The sequence below is a fragment of the Syngnathoides biaculeatus genome, chromosome 1 (assembly GCF_019802595.1).
Source record: "Syngnathoides biaculeatus isolate LvHL_M chromosome 1, ASM1980259v1, whole genome shotgun sequence".
NCBI lineage: Eukaryota > Metazoa > Chordata > Actinopteri > Syngnathiformes > Syngnathidae > Syngnathoides > Syngnathoides biaculeatus.
In genome coordinates, this window is record NC_084640.1 from 16,625,728 (window position 1) to 16,643,479 (window position 17,752).

The window sequence follows — 17,752 nt, forward strand, 5'->3', positions numbered from 1 at the left end:
ATAGCACAACTTCCAGTGACACCTCAGTTAGCACAACATCCAGTGATAGCACACCTTCCAGTGACACCTCAGTTAGCACAACATCCAGTGATAGCACACCTTCCAGTGACACCTTAGTTAGCACAACATCCAGTGATAGCACACCTTCCAGTGACACCTTAGTTAGCACATCCAGTGATCGTACCTTCCCCAGTGCCAGCACTGTCCGAACACCTTACAGTGTTAGCACAATTAGCATCGTGTCTAGCGACAGCACACACTCGAGTGATAGCACCTTCTCTCGTGAAAGCACATTGTCAAGTGATAGCACACTGGCCAGTGACATCACAGTTCACACCTCTTCTAGTGAGGCATTCACCAGTGACAGCCCATTGTCCAGTGACACTGCAGTTAGCACACTGTCCAGTGATAGCACCGTATCCAGCGACATCACAGTTAGCACCTTCTCCGGCGATAGCACACTGTCCACTGACATCACAGTTGACACTGTGTCCAGTGATAGCACTTTTCCTCTTGACACCACAATTAGCACACTTCCTAGCGACAGCACCCTCCCCAGTGATAGCGACTTCTTCGTCGACAGCACACAATCCAGTGATAGCACGCTGCCTTCCGACAGCACGGTCGGCGCATTGTCCAGCGCGGATTCCGGCGGCAGCATACCGAGCGCCCAACCTTGCAATTTCTCCAGCGGCGGCGGCGGCACGTTTTCGAGTGACATCGTTAGTCCCCAATCCAGTCACGGCACACTTGCCGGCCTTTCCAGCGACACCACCGTTGGCACACTGCCGAGCGACGGCACACGAACCAGTCACGGTCCCTTGTCCAGTGACCCCACAATGAGCCATTTCCCCAGCGGCGGCGGCACTTTGTCCAGTGACGTCGTTGGTCCGCATTCCAGTCACGGCACACCGGCCGGCGATGTCACCTTCTCCGGTGATAGCACCCAATCCGGCGGTAGCAGCACTTTGTCCAGTGAGACCACCTTTACCACACACTCAAGTCAAACGGGCTCCAACGACAGCACATTCACCACAGAGGTTTCCAGCTCCGCCGGAGGGCATCTTTCCCCAATCGTGTCTCCAATATTTTGCATTTTCATCTCATTTTTTCTGAACTGGGCGGACTAGAAATGAGCTGAATTCTACCCTTGCAACCCCCCCCCCCCCCCCGCCGCCCCTCCGTTCAAACACGTTCGCCCCACTGGCGCAGCTCTCGGAGAGTCGAGACCGCGTGCCCCCGATAGACTCCCGTAGCTCGCTCCGTCCTCGGCTTTTCAACCCACACCGCAAAGCACGCGCTGTAATCGGCCCCCTGAATAAAGTGTGACACCTGTGTGGCTCTTGACAGCCAGACAAACGGAACAGGACTTGCTCACGGGTCAAGGTTCTTCCAGTCATAGCTGAAGAAATGGAGAGAATCCCAGGCCAAAGGCAAAGTCCACCGTGGGTTTCTGTCAAATGGCTACGAGGAGACCCTCAAGCAACGGCTCGGTTTCCGTGACAGTTAACCCGATCCCAAGAGCGTCCGTCTCCTTTCTCCGCGTGGATGTCGACGGCAACTGGAGAGCTCCGGTCGCCGACGTGCGACCAGGCTCCGTTAAGACAGAAGAAGCCTCAGCCGAACCGGCTTCGGGTTCTCCGTTAAACTCTGAAGGAGAGTTTGTGGAGCGCTTTCTCCAGGAACCGCTGATCTGATGCACGGAGCCTCCCGCCGTCGAAGACTTTGACAGCGCTAAGCGGGAGAAAGCAGACGCTGCGCTCGTGGTCAACTCTCATCCTCTGGCTGAAGTGTTCACCGTTCCCCCGGACCACAAAGCTCCGTCCGCACCCTGAATTGAATCCGCTGGACTCGTTTCCATGCGCTGAAGTACTCTGAAGAACTTTCCGCCATATTTTTGCACAACTATCCATTCAGACCGCAATTTGTGTATGCTGTATGTAAACGATCCAATTGCACGACTGTCGACACGGAAACTCTCCTCTCGTAGTTGCCCGGTAAGATTGGCGCACGGGTAGCGACGGGCACGCGCCCACGACAGCTACTGCTCGTAAAACTGTTTTTCGTTTTTGTTGTAAATAAGAGTGGTCGAGCTTTCGAAATGGCCTTGGGAGCCCTTTCCAGACTGATCAAAGTCACTGATGTACCGTTCCTGAATTTGTCCGGTTCACGTCGCGCTTCTTGCAGCTTTTTTCAATTGTTTGGTCCAATATGATTTGTTGTCTGAGCAGGTCGTCAAGCTCGGGTGTGCTCACGCGTCCATCCCAGTTAACTCTGGCCAAGAGGCGGGGTGCACCCCGGACTGGTCGCCGGCCAACGGCACCGGGTGAGCGCGCCCAGAGAAAAATGAAGCAAAAGTTGCGACGAGCCCGTCACGCGCGGGCGTGTTCATTCCCCTGCCTCGCGTCTCATTGGGTTTGTCGCACGCGGCCCCATTCCAGCGTTCCTCGTTCCAGTCCTTGACAAAACTGTGAGCTGGACCCTGCCTTTCTTTTTTGCACCGCCTGCTATTAAATGCTCCTCTCGAAGTTCACCTCGTCTCTTGAGTCCTGGCATTTGGTTGGCTAATGACTTTTTCACACTGTGTGAGGTCATTTTGAATGCACATAAAGTCATTTTCATATCGCTTGGGTCCCACGTCTCTGACGATCTTCAAAATTGAGGTGGGGGAAACAAAAGAGATGGAGAACCGTACGTCCCGCGCCATTTTCAAAGGGAATCCGCTGGCATTTTTCACAATTATGAATGATGGATATCCAGACGCACAGTAAGTGACAAGAAAGAACGCACCCTGCAAACGGACGGAGGAGAGACGGACGCCACGCGTGCACTTCGGTGCCACTTCGGAACCACCACCGGATGATTTTTGAGCTTCAAATAAAAACTCGGATTTTGCTTCGGTTTGCGAACTCCAAAACGGTGAAAAGTTCTCCACCGATGCAGTTGTTTTGTTTGTTTGCGGAAGTCCGCGGCAGGACCGCAAAGTCACCTTGGCACCTTCCCGCCTGGATTTTCCGTGCCGTTCAACTCCATTCCGTGGATTTGAATCGACGCGTTCCAGCCCTTGACAAAGCCGCAGGTCCGGAGCCCCTCGAGCGCGGGCGTCAAACCCGAGGCCCGCCCCGCGATTTAATGAGGCCCGCCAAGACAAACCATCCCCGGTAACCTCCGCCGTTCTCGTTCAAATCCGTCCCAAACTTCTCAAATCGTCGTATCGCGAACGGCAACGTTGAGCTGCTTTTTTTTTTTCCACACATTTTTGTCTTCCCAAACGTGAAGGACCCAGTTCAAAAGCGTCACGGTCGCATCGGGCCTCTGCGGAAAAGCGTTACGACAATGTGGCCGGCGACGACGAGGTTCCAGTCGAGAGAGCCGTCGTCGAAAGAACTTTTTCCGACCGGGACGGACGCGTGACGTTCCCCTCCGGAGTAGCGTCTCCAACGTACGGCTTTGCGACGACCGACAAAGTCCACCTTTGCAAAACTAGGACCGGGGTGGGCGGGATCCCTTCGGGACCCTCCGGCTCCTTCCGTTCCGCCGCTGTGTGTGTTCAAAACTGAATGGCTGCTGCCATTTCCCTTTTGCAATGAAATCATGAAATTCTTGATCAGCAAGCCAATTAGTTCCTGCCTCGGGCTGTTGTTGGGAGAGTACATTCGTATTAATAATATATACCGGAGACGATCGCATGATTGGTCAATTTAAACTGCCGCCTTTGCACAATTGTCTTTGAAGTGGTCGACGACGGCCAACTCTGGATAATCTCAACTGCTGGAGACGAAGAAGAATGAACGGTTGCCATTCATTGAGATGGAAGCACCGACCGACTGCCGGACTGTTCCGACGTCCGCTGATTGATTCTGAATCTTTGCATTCTTCGGAGCTTTGGGCAACGTCCTTGACGGGGTTTCTGCATTCCAGCCTTCCGACGCAAATGGGACTTTTCGCATCTCCGAACGCAGCCGGCGCGGGCAAACGTCGACGGCGGTCACCCCGCCCGCCGTACGGACCTGTCGCATAGACGGTTTTGAACACCTGACATCCGGAAACGAAAATTGGCGACTGTGCGCCAGAAGGAGCGCGTCCGTCCTCGACGACGTTCGGCAGGCAAAACGTCAGTTGGCGTTGGCGCAAAATTGAAAGTACTTCACCAACGTTCCGTCACCGACCCGGTTGCAACCGGGTCTGGGTCTTCCTTCGTTCTTTGAACTCTCGCGAGTTTTCCGAGGCAGAGCGAACGTGGACGGCGGCGACTTGGCGGAACGTCGCCCGACCGAAGTGGAGACGTGGCGGCCCGCCCGGCGTCTTTCAAGTTGCCACGTGACGCTTGCATTTCTTGGATCCGCCGAGCGGACCGATCGGGGCCGCTTTTGCCGGGTCGCGGGAGATCAAACGACGAAGAATATCGTCCGTCGCAGCGCGGGTGGCAAAAGTAGTCACACCCTGTTTGGAAGTTCAGCGCCAAAGTGTTTTCCACTTGCTTACTTCCCGCCGCCGGCCGGTTTGAAGGGCAAAATGCACGGAACAGTCGACGACAAAGCCGAAAGACTGAACCATCCTCACGTCGTCCAGGAGACACGGCAGGTTGCTCATAGGTCAGATTTAATGAAGCGGCGGCGAGAACACACACACACACCATCGGCTGAGAATTGAGTATTAATAATGAGTGAGGTAATTATTGCCGCTGCTCCTTGCCAACGTTTGTTTCGCGACACCTCATCTGCACAACGATTAGCTGCCGAAAAGAACATAAAGACGACATGTTCATTCCGTAAGGGAGGGAACGCGACTAAGCGTCCCGCTATTATCATTTATTAGCAGCTGAGACGACACATATAAATGGAACCAAATCGCGAAGAGTCACATCGAGCGCAACCAGCGGCAGACTCCCTTCAGCGCAAGTGAGTACATTCATTCCTTCGTTTTTCACTTTGACCGGTACGCAAAAGGGGGACCCGGAGCCGACGGCTTTGTCCGCGTCCACTCTTGAAGAGAGTCCAGCTTTGCAAGGAAAGGAACAAGTCTGGCGAGCGTTCGCCAATTTGTTTGGACCGCTTTGAAGGTTTTTGTCTTTGCCTTCCGAAACCGGGCGCCAGTCTTCCTTAGACCCTCGCGGATCGTCAGCGGGTCCTTTTATATTATAACACGGACAGGCGCCGCTCCGGGTCCGGAGGCGAAGAACGGTGCCTAACTGGCACGTGTCTTCTCTTCTCAAATGAGTTTGGCTTTTATTGGACTCGGCCCGCATTTGGCTCTTTCCTCGCCTGAGATTTTCCGCGGCCTCGCGAGGGCGCGTCGCTCTGTCGACCGATGAGGCCCAGGCGCAAAAGGAGTTTCGACACGTCGACACGTGGCAGGCGTTCCTTCGCTGCCGCTTTTTTTTTTTTTTTTGGGGTCTCTGACATTGCCTGAGGGCGCAGAATGCGACAAGCCCCCTTTTGTGGCCTTTTCCTGCCGTTTTTGGAGTCGGCTCCCCTTTGCCGCAGCGCCAAAGGCACCTGGCTTGCTCCGCTTTTAGCGCTTCCTCCTTCTCTACCGGATGAGGTTTGTGGGGTTTTTTTGTTTTTTTTTTTTTGCCCGATAACTGCTCGGAATCTCACGTGCAAAGGCCGACGCCGGGCTGTCACGAGCGACGCTCGGGTGGCTCGCCCTGGCGTGGGAGGAGCTCACCCGCGTAAGTCTTGAATGTGCTCACAGAGGCTTTGCGTTTTACTGTGACTTCAATGTTCCCTCGTGCTGAGAGAGACCAGACCAGAGACGGCCGTTCAAAGTTGAGGCGCCCTTTGAAGGGAAAAATCCAATCAAAGTCACAAAGCGGAGAGCAAATCGAAACAAATCTCCAAGCATGTAAAATCCGTCCGCCGAGTGCAGCGAAAAGCCGCCCCGCTCCGGATTCAGCTGTCGATCGGGTACCTCGGTCCGTCTGGCACGTGCCTAGCGCGCCCGTGAGCTGCCGGAGCAGAGGCGGGACGGGAAATTTAGGGATGTTTATCCCATTCGCCACGCGATGAATTTTTCACCCCTGCGTGATTGAATTTGCCACCTGTGCCCGACGTGCACACTGAAAGTTCCTTTTCACTGTTTGACAGAAAACCGCCGGCCACGATGATCCCGCTCAAGGCCTTCACTGGTTTCCTTCTGCTCGCTGGTAAGTCTTCGAACTGGAGCCTCGCCCAACATGACACAGAAAGTTTTGGTGAAGTGTAACAAAACTCCCTTGACGCAGGAACCGTCAGCCTGTCGACACGGGCAGCAGGCATTGAAGACTACACACAGGGAGAGGGTGACTCCCACGGGGTCCACGGCTTCGGAAAAAAACCACAGTGGTATCCGTACCCTTACGTACCGGACCCGACCGTCACCCGAACTACCACAGCGACCGCTGGGTCGAGAAAGACACGAACTACATCGCCGTCAACCAGAGAAACGCCCACCACAAGAACGCCCACAAATGAAACACCCACCACCAGAACCCTCACAACTAGAACACCCACAACTGAAACACCATCAACTAGAACACCCACAACTGAAACTCCATCTACTCGAACACCCAGCACCAGAACGCCCGCAACTGAAACACCCATCAGCAGAACCCCCACAACTGAAACACCCACCACCAGAACCCCCACAACTGAAACACCATCTACTCAAACACCCACCACCAGAACCCCCACAACTGAAACACCCACCACCAGAACACCCACAACTAGAACCCCCACAACTGAAACACCCACCACTGAAACACCATCTTCTAGTACACCCACCACAAGAACCCCCACAACTGAAACACCTACCACCAGAACACCCACAACTGAAACACCCACCACCAGAACACCCACAACTGAAACACCTACCACCAGAACCCCCACAACTGAAACACCCACCACCAGAACCCCCACAACTAGAACCCCCACAACTGAAACACCCACCACCAGAACACCCACAACTGAAACACCCACCACTGAAACACCATCTTCTCGTACACCCACCACCAGAACCCCCACAACTGAAACACCTACCACCAGAACCCCCACAACTGAAACACCCACCACCAGAACCCCCACAACTGAAACACCCACCACCAGAACACCCACAACTAGAACCCCCACAACTGAAACACCCACCACCAGAACACCCACAACTGAAACACCCACCACCAGAACCCCCACAACTGAAACACCTACCACCAGAACCCCCGCAACTGAAACACCATCTACTCAAACACCCACAACTAGAACGCCCACAACTGAAACACCCACCACTGAAACACCATCTTCTCGTACACCCACCACCAGAACCCCCACAACTGAAACACCCACCACCAGAACCCCCACAACTGAAACACCCACCACCAGAACCCCCACAACTGAAACACCCACCACCAGAACACCCACAACTAGAACCCCCACAACTGAAACACCCACCACTGAAACACCATCTTCTAGTACACCCACCACCAGAACACCCACAACTGAAACACCAACTTCTAGTACACCCACCACCAGAACACCCACAACTAGAACCCCGACAACCGAAACACCCACCACTGAAACACCATCTTCTGGTACACCCACCACCAGAACACCCACAACTAGAACCCCGACAACCGAAACACCCACCACTGAAACACCATCTTCTGGTACACCCACCACCAGAACACCCACAACTAGAACCCCGACAACTGAAACACCCACCACTGAAACACCATCTTCTGGTACACCCACTACTAGAACACCCACAACTAGAACCCCCACAACTGAAACACCCACCACTGAAACACCATCTTCTCGTACACCCACCACCAGAACCCCCACAACTGAAACACCTACCACCAGAACCCCCACAACTGAAACACCCACCACTGAGACACCATCTTCTAGTACACCCACCACCAGAACACCCACAACTGAAACACCAACTTCTAGTACACCCACCACCAGAACCCCCACAACTGAAACACCAACTTCTGGCACAACCACCACCAGAATACCCACAACTAGAACCCCGACAACTGAAACACCCACCACTGAGACACCATCTTCTAGTACACCCACCACCAGAACACCCACAACTCGAACCCCCACAACTGAAACACCAACTTCTGGTACACCCACCACCAGAACACCCACAACTAGAACCCCGACAACCGAAACACCCACCACTGAGACACCATCTTCTCGAACCCCCACAACTGAAACACCATCTTCTCGTACACCCACCACCAGAACCCCCACAACTAGAACCCCCACAACTGAAACACCCACCACCAGAACACCCACAACTAGAACCCCGACAACTGAAACACCCACCACTGAGACACCATCTTCTAGTACACCCACCACCAGAACACCCACAACTAGAACCCCGACAACCGAAACACCCACCACTGAGACACCATCTTCTCGAACCCCCACAACTGAAACACCATCTTCTCGTACACCCACCACCAGAACACGCACTACTCGAACCCCCACAACTGAAACACCCACCACTGCAAAACCTCCCACTAAAACAACCCGAACGGGCGGCCCAAACGTCTATTGTCTCGACAAATACGACGCCGTTCTTGTTCAGCTTCCCCTCGGAAAAGGTGTCCTGGTTCAGAGTGAGGGCGACGACGTGATCGTTCGGTATTTGCAACCAGATCGCCGCGATCCTCACAAGTGCCACCATCACCTCAATTAGCCCCGACGACACGCCCCGACCCCGGATCGGAACGAGCTTCGCTTCAATCGTTGTTTTTAGCGGCTGGACTTGGCCTGAAATGTTTTTGTCGGATGGAGGTGAGAGGAGCCCAAAAAGGCGCCGTTTGCGCGTTGATGAATTCTTTGTGTTGCTCTGCTCATGTACGATGTTCACTCCGAAGGCACATGAGAAATTTGACCCAAGACGTCGTCAGTGTCTTTTTTCCCGCCGCTCTTTGCAAAGCAGCGCGAGCGACCGTCGGCGGGTGGCTCGCACCTTCACTTTTGTCGCCCGGACTGATTGCGTCGCAAGTGCCAATGGCCGACTGTGGACAAAGAAGACTGATCGGAGGACGGTTGGATTTCAGGCTACAACAAATCCTTCTTTTCATGCGTCGAGGCGGGGCGGCGTTATCAGCGGGGTTCAGTTTGGGGCGACGATAGCCGGCAATTAATCACAATTTCGATTCCGACGATCCGACTGGATCGATCTTCACTCGGTAAGTTGTTGTTTTTTTTTTTTTTAAAGCTCATCAATGGATTGTAACAATTTGGGAAATAATGGGGTACACGCGGAGGCGTGTACTGTATGTGTCTTTTCTTTCTCGTACTTGATCTGCGCCCCAGCCTCCGATAGCGCCCCTAGTGGTCGGTGCGTGCGTGCGTGCGTGCGGCTCAGGTTTGTCGATCCGTTTGGCTCTCCGTCGAATTTCCATCCTCCTCGCAAGTGCTCCGTTCATGCCGTTAGTTTTGATCTGCTTGGAAGAGAGACTCTCGAACTGAGTCCAGCTCGCGAGGACCAAAACCACGGCCGAAATCAAGTCAGACCCAATCAGTTGCCGCCAAGCAAAAGCCGCTCGACTCAAGCTCGACGAGGTTTCGTCGGCAGTTGAGCAGAAGACGCGCAAAAGGAACGAACACGCTAATTTGGCATTTTGAAGCCATTTTCCCAAAGAAAAGAAGAATCCAACGTCTTTCGCGATCCATTTCCAGCCTACCGACGCTGGCAATCCGATCGGAATCGGACAGGGACGCCGGGAACCGGTGCGGCGCGGCGATCCCGACGGGCGTCGGACGAGGGCCGGACGGCTCCGTTCCCGCGAGGTGATTTCAAATTGACGGCGCAGATGACGCACGCCTGCTTTTCCCCATTTCCTCCCGTGGATCCGAGAGCAAAATATTGGGGATTTGTAACATTTCGGCTCGACGAAACCCTGGACCGACGAGACTTTTAGGGACGCTTCCGCATCCGCCTTTCGACGGCGCTGGCTCGGCCAGATTGGTCTTTTGCCTCTCCCGTGCGAAGTCGGCGCTGCCATTTTTCCGCCGACCGCGCTTCTCCTCGCGCTGCGTCCAAAAGCGGGGCAGCCGTCACAAAGGGCACTCTTGGCGTCAATCAAGTGGCGAGCAAAGCGCAACCAGTTGGGTAACGTCGCCTTTTCACATTGCGCGGAGCGACGCTCGTACATTGTGTGATGTTCACAGTGACTCACCTAATTGACTAATGAAATAATTTGAAGAAGAAATGCGGCTCGACGAGACCCGCCTCGTCGAAACCAACTGCCTGCGTGAGAACAAAAGCCAAATGAAAAAAACCCCTTAATGAGGTCTGAACAATGCCGCCGCCGTCCGCCAGGCAACGTATAAAACGCCGGCGCGAGACCGGCGGCGAAACAAGAACAGACTTGATCCGCTGCGGTGAGTATCTTCCTCCGTGTCTTTCCACGTAAGGGGTGAAATCTGTGATGTTTTGCGGAGCCGAGCCAAGTCGAGTCGGCGCCCGTCGGCCGGGATTTCTACGAGAGGGACCGTTTCCCCACGTGTCCAAGGTTCAAAGTTCCTTTTTCTCTTGCAGGGCAAAGTCTGAGAAGAATGGCGGCTCTCCGCATGTTGACCGTGGCCCTTTTACTGCTCGGTAAGTCATCAGCCGGCTCGCCCCGGAACGCGCCTCCGTCCGCGTGACGCCCCGTCTCTCTAACGACGCCTCCTTTGACGCAGGCGCCGTCGGCCCGTGTCCTGTCCGGGCGCAGGTGACGCCGGACGAAAACGACCCAAGTCCGCCTCCGCCCCCGCCTCCGGATACGACCACTCTTTCGCCAAATCAATCTCCTCACGATGGAGTGATATGTCTGGGCGTCGGCGACTCTTTCGTTTTCAAGCTTGACCCGGGTGTCGATTTTCTTTTGCGTTTTTCGGACCCTAATTTTGTGGTCGTGGGTATTGATGATAATACCCCCGGAACTCCATCCACTCCCCTTACCACTCCCCCAACCACTACCACTACCCTTACCCTTACCACTTCCACTACCGTTGATACTGAGACTCCAGATTCAAACCCAAACCCAAACCCAAACCCAAACCCTAATCCAGGTCCAACACCAGATGACAGGAAGTGATGAGCACAACCGTGGCGTGGATTACGGCTGCTGCCTTATTGCTTTGTTTCCTTTCAATTGTTGAATTGCCATCAAGACGTATTTTGTTTTTTATTTGCTGTTTGTAATCTCCTCCTGTAATCAGTTCTTCCTAAAAATCGCATACTCCGGTGTGACATGAAAACCTTTGATTGGTTTCCGTGCCGTTCGCACGCTGGCTTCTGGTGAACTTTATGGCTTGAATAAAACTCATGAGAGCTCACGCAGTCTGTGGCCTTTTTCACCGATTCTTCCCCATCGATGATGTGGCAAATTACGTTGATTCATTCTCACGCCGCGGCCCGGTTCCGGTTCTCCCGAAAGACACTCGGGGCTGCCTTCGGCGGGCGGTCCACGGAACAAGTCTTCGTTAGGACTCGCCGGTCCCGTTCGACGGGGGGGGGGGAAACTCAAACCGCGAATGGTGGCACTTTTGGAATGGCAATATTTCACGTGCGGACGTGGCACAATTTCATATATCCGTACCTCCTCCAGTTGGACTGGCCGTAGCCCCGGTACAGCTTGAAGTACTAAAGTATCTCGCCAATAGAAAAACTCAGAACAAGAACATATATGTATACACACATACGCACATGTATATTTCATTTTCATTTCCTCCTAAAAACGTCACAACGTGGTTTTATTTAAAGCGTGACACGTTCCAAGACATATCGGACTTTTTAGCAAAGGGAAATTGATTTGAAAAGTACAAGTGAAATAAAAACTCTGCACTTTTGGGACACAAAGACTGCGACAATGCGGGTGCGTTTACCGCTTTCGTGGCAAACTCGCGATTCCCATCGAGCGGCACGGCGCAAAAGCTAAATAAAGAACAGAACAGAATGACTTGCAGTTCATTTTCAACCTGGATTTAGTTGGGCTTTTTTCTGCCCATTATCAAGCATTCCAAAACGACCGGACGGGACATCAGTGGCGACGCCTGTTCCGTTGCGCAAAATTCAACAAGTGTTCGGGGAAGTGAGAACAGGAATCGCCAAAGCTCGTGGGCGGAGTTCTTTCGCCGTTCTCGTTTGGCCTACGACTTCAGTCGCTCAACAGTGCGCGCTTTCCCTTGTCGACGTTTGCGCTTCGTAAGGCGCCAGCCAGCGAGAGACGGGTCCGGGTCGCCGGCAGGCCAGACTAGTTGACCGAAAGTTAGGCCACGCTGCGTGCGCGGAACGTGGCTTGGCCTCGCTGAAACAAGCAGCGATGGTCTCTGACAAAGTCCTCGCTTGGATGGCAGCATCTACCTTCCAGGATGAAGGCCGGCTTCACGGATCCCGTGGCCGCCACCACACCGACGTACCGGGTGCTCGACTTTAGTAGACGACGCTCGGTTGAAAACATTTATGGAACGCAAAATTGGGGCTGATTTTTTTTTTTTTTTTTTTAAATGAGTTGGGAGGACCAAATTGTGCAAAATTACACAGCTTCAACTTTGAGCCCCGAGTCTGGAATCTATGAAAGTTTAACTGGAATTTTTTTTTTTTTTTTTTAATCTGTCTGCAGCTGTTGTCTCCAACGCGTGATCGCCGGTGACGCTTCCCCAGCAGGCGTGAAGCTGACGCCTCCACGCCGGCATTTTGGCTTACTTGCAACCGCGCAGTCGTACGTTTTGACCGCGTGTCCAGGCTTTGCGTCCCCATTCCGTCGTGATGCGGCGCGGGTAAGCTCACGAGGTTTCGCGCAGCTTAGCCCAGAAAATTTGAGGGCTTTTTAGGGCCTGACACGGAAAATTTAGGGCCATGGTGGGAAATCAAGAGCAAGGGAAAAAAAGACTCGCCCAATGGTGCCACGGGCTGTTCTCGGCTCATCAAAGGTTCCGGTACCTCAGTACCTGTGACGGCGATCACCTGCCCCCCCCTTGCGGTCGTTCTCATTGATATGACCGTTGTCAACGTCTTCACGTAACAGTGCACAGAAAAGCGGATTCTAACTGCAATTGCAACTACGGGCACACAAACGTCTGTCTCAGCACCCCTACGAGTGGAGCTCCTCGAGCCTACCCCGGTGCCTCTCTCGTCCTTTGCTCTGCCTCTGAGTGCATTGGCCTCGGCGATGAACCCCGGCTCCCTCTTTTCTTCTGCCCGCTCAATAAGCGTCGATATGTCAGTCGCTCTTCTGGCTTTTTTGGCTTTGAGGCAGGAGAGATGAAAAGTGGGCAGCTACCAAGTCATCCTTTCCCCACAGTGGTAGTTTTTAGCAATGTCACTGTCTGGGAACATGACTGCAAACACTTTTGAATTCTTTTCACAAGATTTGCAAGTGCGACGGCTGCAGATCACTGTTAGAGTGAGTCCGCGCGATCTCTGCCTTGAACGAGTCTTGAACTACGTTCATAGAGCCTGACTTCCGGCTGGACGACTGGAGGTGCTCGTACCGCTGCCTGAAGTTGACGCTTCGCCTATCTTGATGTTTTCGAAACAGATTCACACCAACGCCAGATGAGAGAGAGAGAGAGAGTCTTCGCCCAATCAGCGCGTCTCCTTCCCCTCCTCCCCCGGTGCGACTCCATCCTCGCCCAATCAGCGCGTCTCCTTCCCCTCCTCCCCCGGTGCGACTCCAGCGCTTTGACGCCCATCTTTCCTCGCTGGTAGCGCCGCTTGCACAGACGGCAGTAAAACACGTGGCCATCTTTTGCATCTCGACGAAAACAGCTTCCAAACTCCTCACTTTCAACCCGAGCATCTTGAAAAATGATACAAGTTGGATTCACGGGAATATCGACGACAAGATGGCGACACGGTCGTGACTTCCGTTGACAATTTCCGGCTGACGGGTCGCTATTTTTTTTTTAAATAAAAGGTAACATTTTTTTCGGGAGAATTTTGGCGGTAGAGGTCCGCCTTTTTAGGGGCTTGACCGGTTTTTGCGGATTTTAAGGACTTTTAGGAGCCCCTAAATGCACCTTTGAAAATCTAGGGGTTTTTAGGGACGCGCGCGAACCCGTTAGCCGCTTCCCGTGTTGATGAGTCAATGAGGGACAGAGTGCAAGATTCTGGGTTGGTTTATTCAAAGAAAAGGATGCAATTTTACTTCTTCTTGGAGACTCCCACGGTGCGACCGCGGCGGCCGGTGGTCTTCGTGTGCTGACCGCGCACGCGCAAGCTGCAAGAGAGAGGAAATCCGGCTTGAGGAGACCTCTCAAGGGGTCGGAGCACACCCGGGCTCCCGAGGACTCACCCCCAAAAGTGTCGGAGCCCGCGGTGAGCTCGGATCTTCTTCAGCCTCTCCAGGTCTTCTCTCAGCTTGTTGTCCAGGCCGTTGGCCAACACCTGAAAGGACCAAGCGTTGAAAACCCCGCCGCTCGACGGTGGGCTGCCAATCAAGCCGGCCTTTGACCGTGGGAATTCAGAGAAAAGCGGGCAGATGGGCCCCTCCCGTTCCGGGTTTCCGCAATTGTCATTCGTTTCAAAGGCTTTCTGCGCTTCCTCAAACGGGGAAACTGACGGAGGAAATGCCCCATTTGCTTTTAGAAGCCACGGAGAATTGTTCCACGCCGTGTTTTGGATGGAGCGGCCACTTCCCCAAAAAAAAAAAAAAAAAGTTCCCTTGTGGTGACACTCGAGCTTATGCGAGGTTAGTACACCGATTTGGCAATTGTTCTCCTTAACCTGAGCAAGACCAAGACCACAGAACACGTCGTAGCAGCTGCAAATCGAGCCGCGCCACTGAAGCCAGCCGCCACGCGCCCACAGCAGGGGGAATTCATCCCTCCCGACGATGGCCGAACCTCGCCGTCGAAACTGGAAAAGTTTTCAACTTCAAGATAACTCGCACCACGGGGAAAATGACCTTTGCAACCTAGGTCGAGTCAAAGTTATTCACGATCTCACACTGATTGTAGTCAGCGGGACGCGCACGCGATCCGACGCGTTGAGCACCCCCGGCGGAATCCAATTTCCATGTCGTCGTCGACGACTTTGGACGTAAACGCGTTCCTCGCAGTACGAGAAGAAGCTGCCAACGCGCGCTTGCGGCATCACTTCCGGACATGCTCAGAACGGTTAACTTGCATTTCCTGTTTCCGATCGTTTAGTTAACTACGCTTGTGGACTAAACAGAAATTCGTGTCAAAACTACACAAAATAAGCAACGCCTCACAATATCCATTTTTTCACGCTCCACTGTGCAGACTTGCGAGCGCAAAGGCGTCAAATGTGAGTGACTGACAATATGATTGTTCATTATTCAGGCGCATACCAAAATGACAAATTCAAATACGTAAACTACGGACTTGAATTCAGATTTGCATCACGGCATGCAAGCGTGCTTTCGTAGCGTGTACATCGTATCCATTCCAAATGTTTTAATAAACGATTGAAACGCATGAATTTGACAACAATTATCCACGTCGTGTCGTTATCCGTAAATAATACAACCATTTTGACAATGAATTGCTTCTAAACTGTCAAGGTCTGCAACAGGGTCGCTTGTTGGCCTCGGGTCGACATCCTAATGGATGGAAAAGTTTGTTTTCGTTGCTGTCGGTTGTGCGACACGTTTTTGTCGTGAACTTCCAATGCCTTGAAATCCAGGTCGATTCATTTTCCGTCTTACCAAGTGCATCGACGATTTCTCGTGCCGTCCAATCCCGTCGGAAGTCACTTTTGACCTATCAATTTTTCCCCCGAGAGGCGTCTTTGCTCTGGAGCAGCGCCGTTGCCTTGACTCGAAACGGCCCCACGAACTGCCACGTATACAACAAGCGTTTTCATTGGTCACGAGGACCACATTGGACCAATCAACTGACGTGCGTCTAATCTTCCACCTCGTTCGCAAAAGTCGGACCGAAATATGAACGAGTGCGGGTTCTGGCACGGGTTACAGTTGGAATATTGCAGAAAAACGGAGAATATATATATATTTATAGAGAGAGAGAGAGAGATTTTTTTTTTCATCAATGCAATTAATAAAGACGGAATTCCGCCTATAAACGGAAAAAACACACCTGTGATTATATATTATGCAATATTAAGTCCCTAGGCCATAAAAAAAAAATTGGAATTCCCCTAACTTTTTTTTTTTTTTGAAATAACCCCGTGAACGCTTGCGATTGAGTTGACAATCATTCATGATTTCTTCCCCTCCAAACACGAGAATGACCCACCTGACTGAATTTCCCATCCTTGACGTCCTTCTGCCTGTTGAGGAACCAGTCCGGGATTTTGTACTGGCGAGGATTCTGCATGATGGTCACCACGCGCTCCACCTGCAATCAAAACGCTCAATTCGCCGTCTGAAGCTTCAACTTGAAGACGCGGCAAGACGGAAGCGTCGCGGCTCACCTCGTCTTCCGTCAGCTCGCCGGCCCGCTTGTTGAGGTCGATGTCGGCCTTCCTCAGAACCACGTGGGCGTAGCGTCTGCCCACCCCCTGAGAAAAGAACTACAATGTTGGATGTAGGCCGGCTTTCGTTTAAAAAAAAAAAAAAGAGAGAGAGAGAGAGAGAGCAGCAGTGCAGCAGCAGCAGCGTTCCTCATTTCTTACCTTGATGGCAGTGATAGCAAAGGCAATCTTCCTCCTCCCATCGATGTTTGTGTTCAAAACACGAAGAATGTGCTGGAACTTCTCAGGGATGACCAGAGACTGCAGAAATACATACAGAAAGGGTTCGTCACCACAAGGACCCGACCGTGTTGCAGCGAGCGTCCGAAACACACTTTGCTTCTGCGCGATACAATAAAGACGACACAGTTTACTATCAGCCAAACGGGCTCCATTTGATTTATACGGCGCCAACAGTTTCGTCACAATTTTACATACCGGGTCGCCCAAGAATCACAACTCCACATAAGAGACAAGCGCACACGAGTTCACTCGTCCCCAAACACAACTTCAGTCATTTCCTTAGCTGCAGAACACGTGACCTCAAGCTGTTTCGCTCCAATACTTCAAACAAAAATCACAACAATGCTTCTAGTCGAGCCGTCGGAGCTTTCTTTATAAAGTTCGGCACCACAAAACACACGCGCTCAATTTGCGTCCCTCAACTACTGCTACCTGGTCACAACGTCAAGTTGCCGGTCCTATCTTGACTGACTTATTATCTCAACAAACAAGATAGTGTGAGTGTGAATATGAAATAAAGCGACGGGCCACCGACGCAGACGCGGCTACACAGTTAGCGTGCAGTAGCGATGCAAGATCGCGTTTAAAGTCCATCTTTTCCCTCGCTGACCAGCAATTCAAAAGGTTTTCAACTCACACACAGCACACGCGGCCGTCGTGACTGTCAAGCCGCGGATGGGGAGTGTATTTGCAACAGATGGCGATTGATTGGCTTTGTTGAGCGGCAGTTTGCTTACCATCTTGGAAGCTGGTTCCGCGCAAAGAGGAAGCGACGTAGTCTCGCGATACTTTGACCACACTTAGAGCGGAAGTTGATCCAATTCTAGTCGGCCGAGGACTTTTTTTCTTTTCTTGTGACTATTTTCTATAAAAATTGTGAAATAAAACACAATATTAAAAACTAAACAATACTGTCCAAGAACTCTACTTTGACAACTATGGCAACATGCACAAATACAGTCGGCACAGTGTCATGTAAAAATCGCAGCGCGTTATCAATTTAAAATAACGTCTGTTACATGTAATATTTTGCTTGAAGGTGAACGAAAGACGCGCTACTTGTTTATTCTTATTATTATTTGTT

At 52.4% G+C, this 17,752-nt stretch overlaps 1 protein-coding gene and 1 long non-coding RNA gene across 2 annotated transcripts; one reads left to right on the forward strand and one right to left on the reverse strand.

Moving 5' to 3' along the window:
• Positions 1-10,367: 10,367 nt before the first annotated feature.
• Positions 10,368-11,318, forward strand: LOC133504025 (uncharacterized). Its single transcript, XR_009795884.1, has 3 exons — positions 10,368-10,382; positions 10,540-10,599; positions 10,683-11,318. It is a non-coding gene; the product is annotated as an uncharacterized LOC133504025 (long non-coding RNA).
• A 2,771-nt stretch (positions 11,319-14,089) lies between these two features.
• Positions 14,090-17,533, reverse strand: rps18 (ribosomal protein S18). The gene is made up of 6 exons (XM_061824398.1): positions 17,406-17,533; positions 16,588-16,686; positions 16,387-16,473; positions 16,209-16,310; positions 14,282-14,373; positions 14,090-14,206 (listed from the first exon to the last, which is right to left on the reverse strand). Exons 1-6 carry the CDS (start codon positions 17,406-17,408, stop codon positions 14,131-14,133), a joined length of 459 nt encoding a protein of 152 aa, XP_061680382.1. The 5' UTR covers positions 17,409-17,533; the 3' UTR covers positions 14,090-14,130.
• Positions 17,534-17,752: the final 219 nt, after the last annotated feature.

What these genes read in the sequence shown, in the direction of transcription:
- rps18 (XM_061824398.1), bottom strand. An exon ending in TTGCTATCACTGCCATCAAG is followed by an intron (nt 16,474 to 16,587) that starts GTAAGAAATGAG and finishes TTCTTTTCTCAG; the next exon opens with GGGGTGGGCAGACGCTACGC. An exon ending in GCGAGCTGACGGAAGACGAG is followed by an intron (nt 16,311 to 16,386) that starts GTGAGCCGCGAC and finishes TTTTGATTGCAG; the next exon opens with GTGGAGCGCGTGGTGACCAT.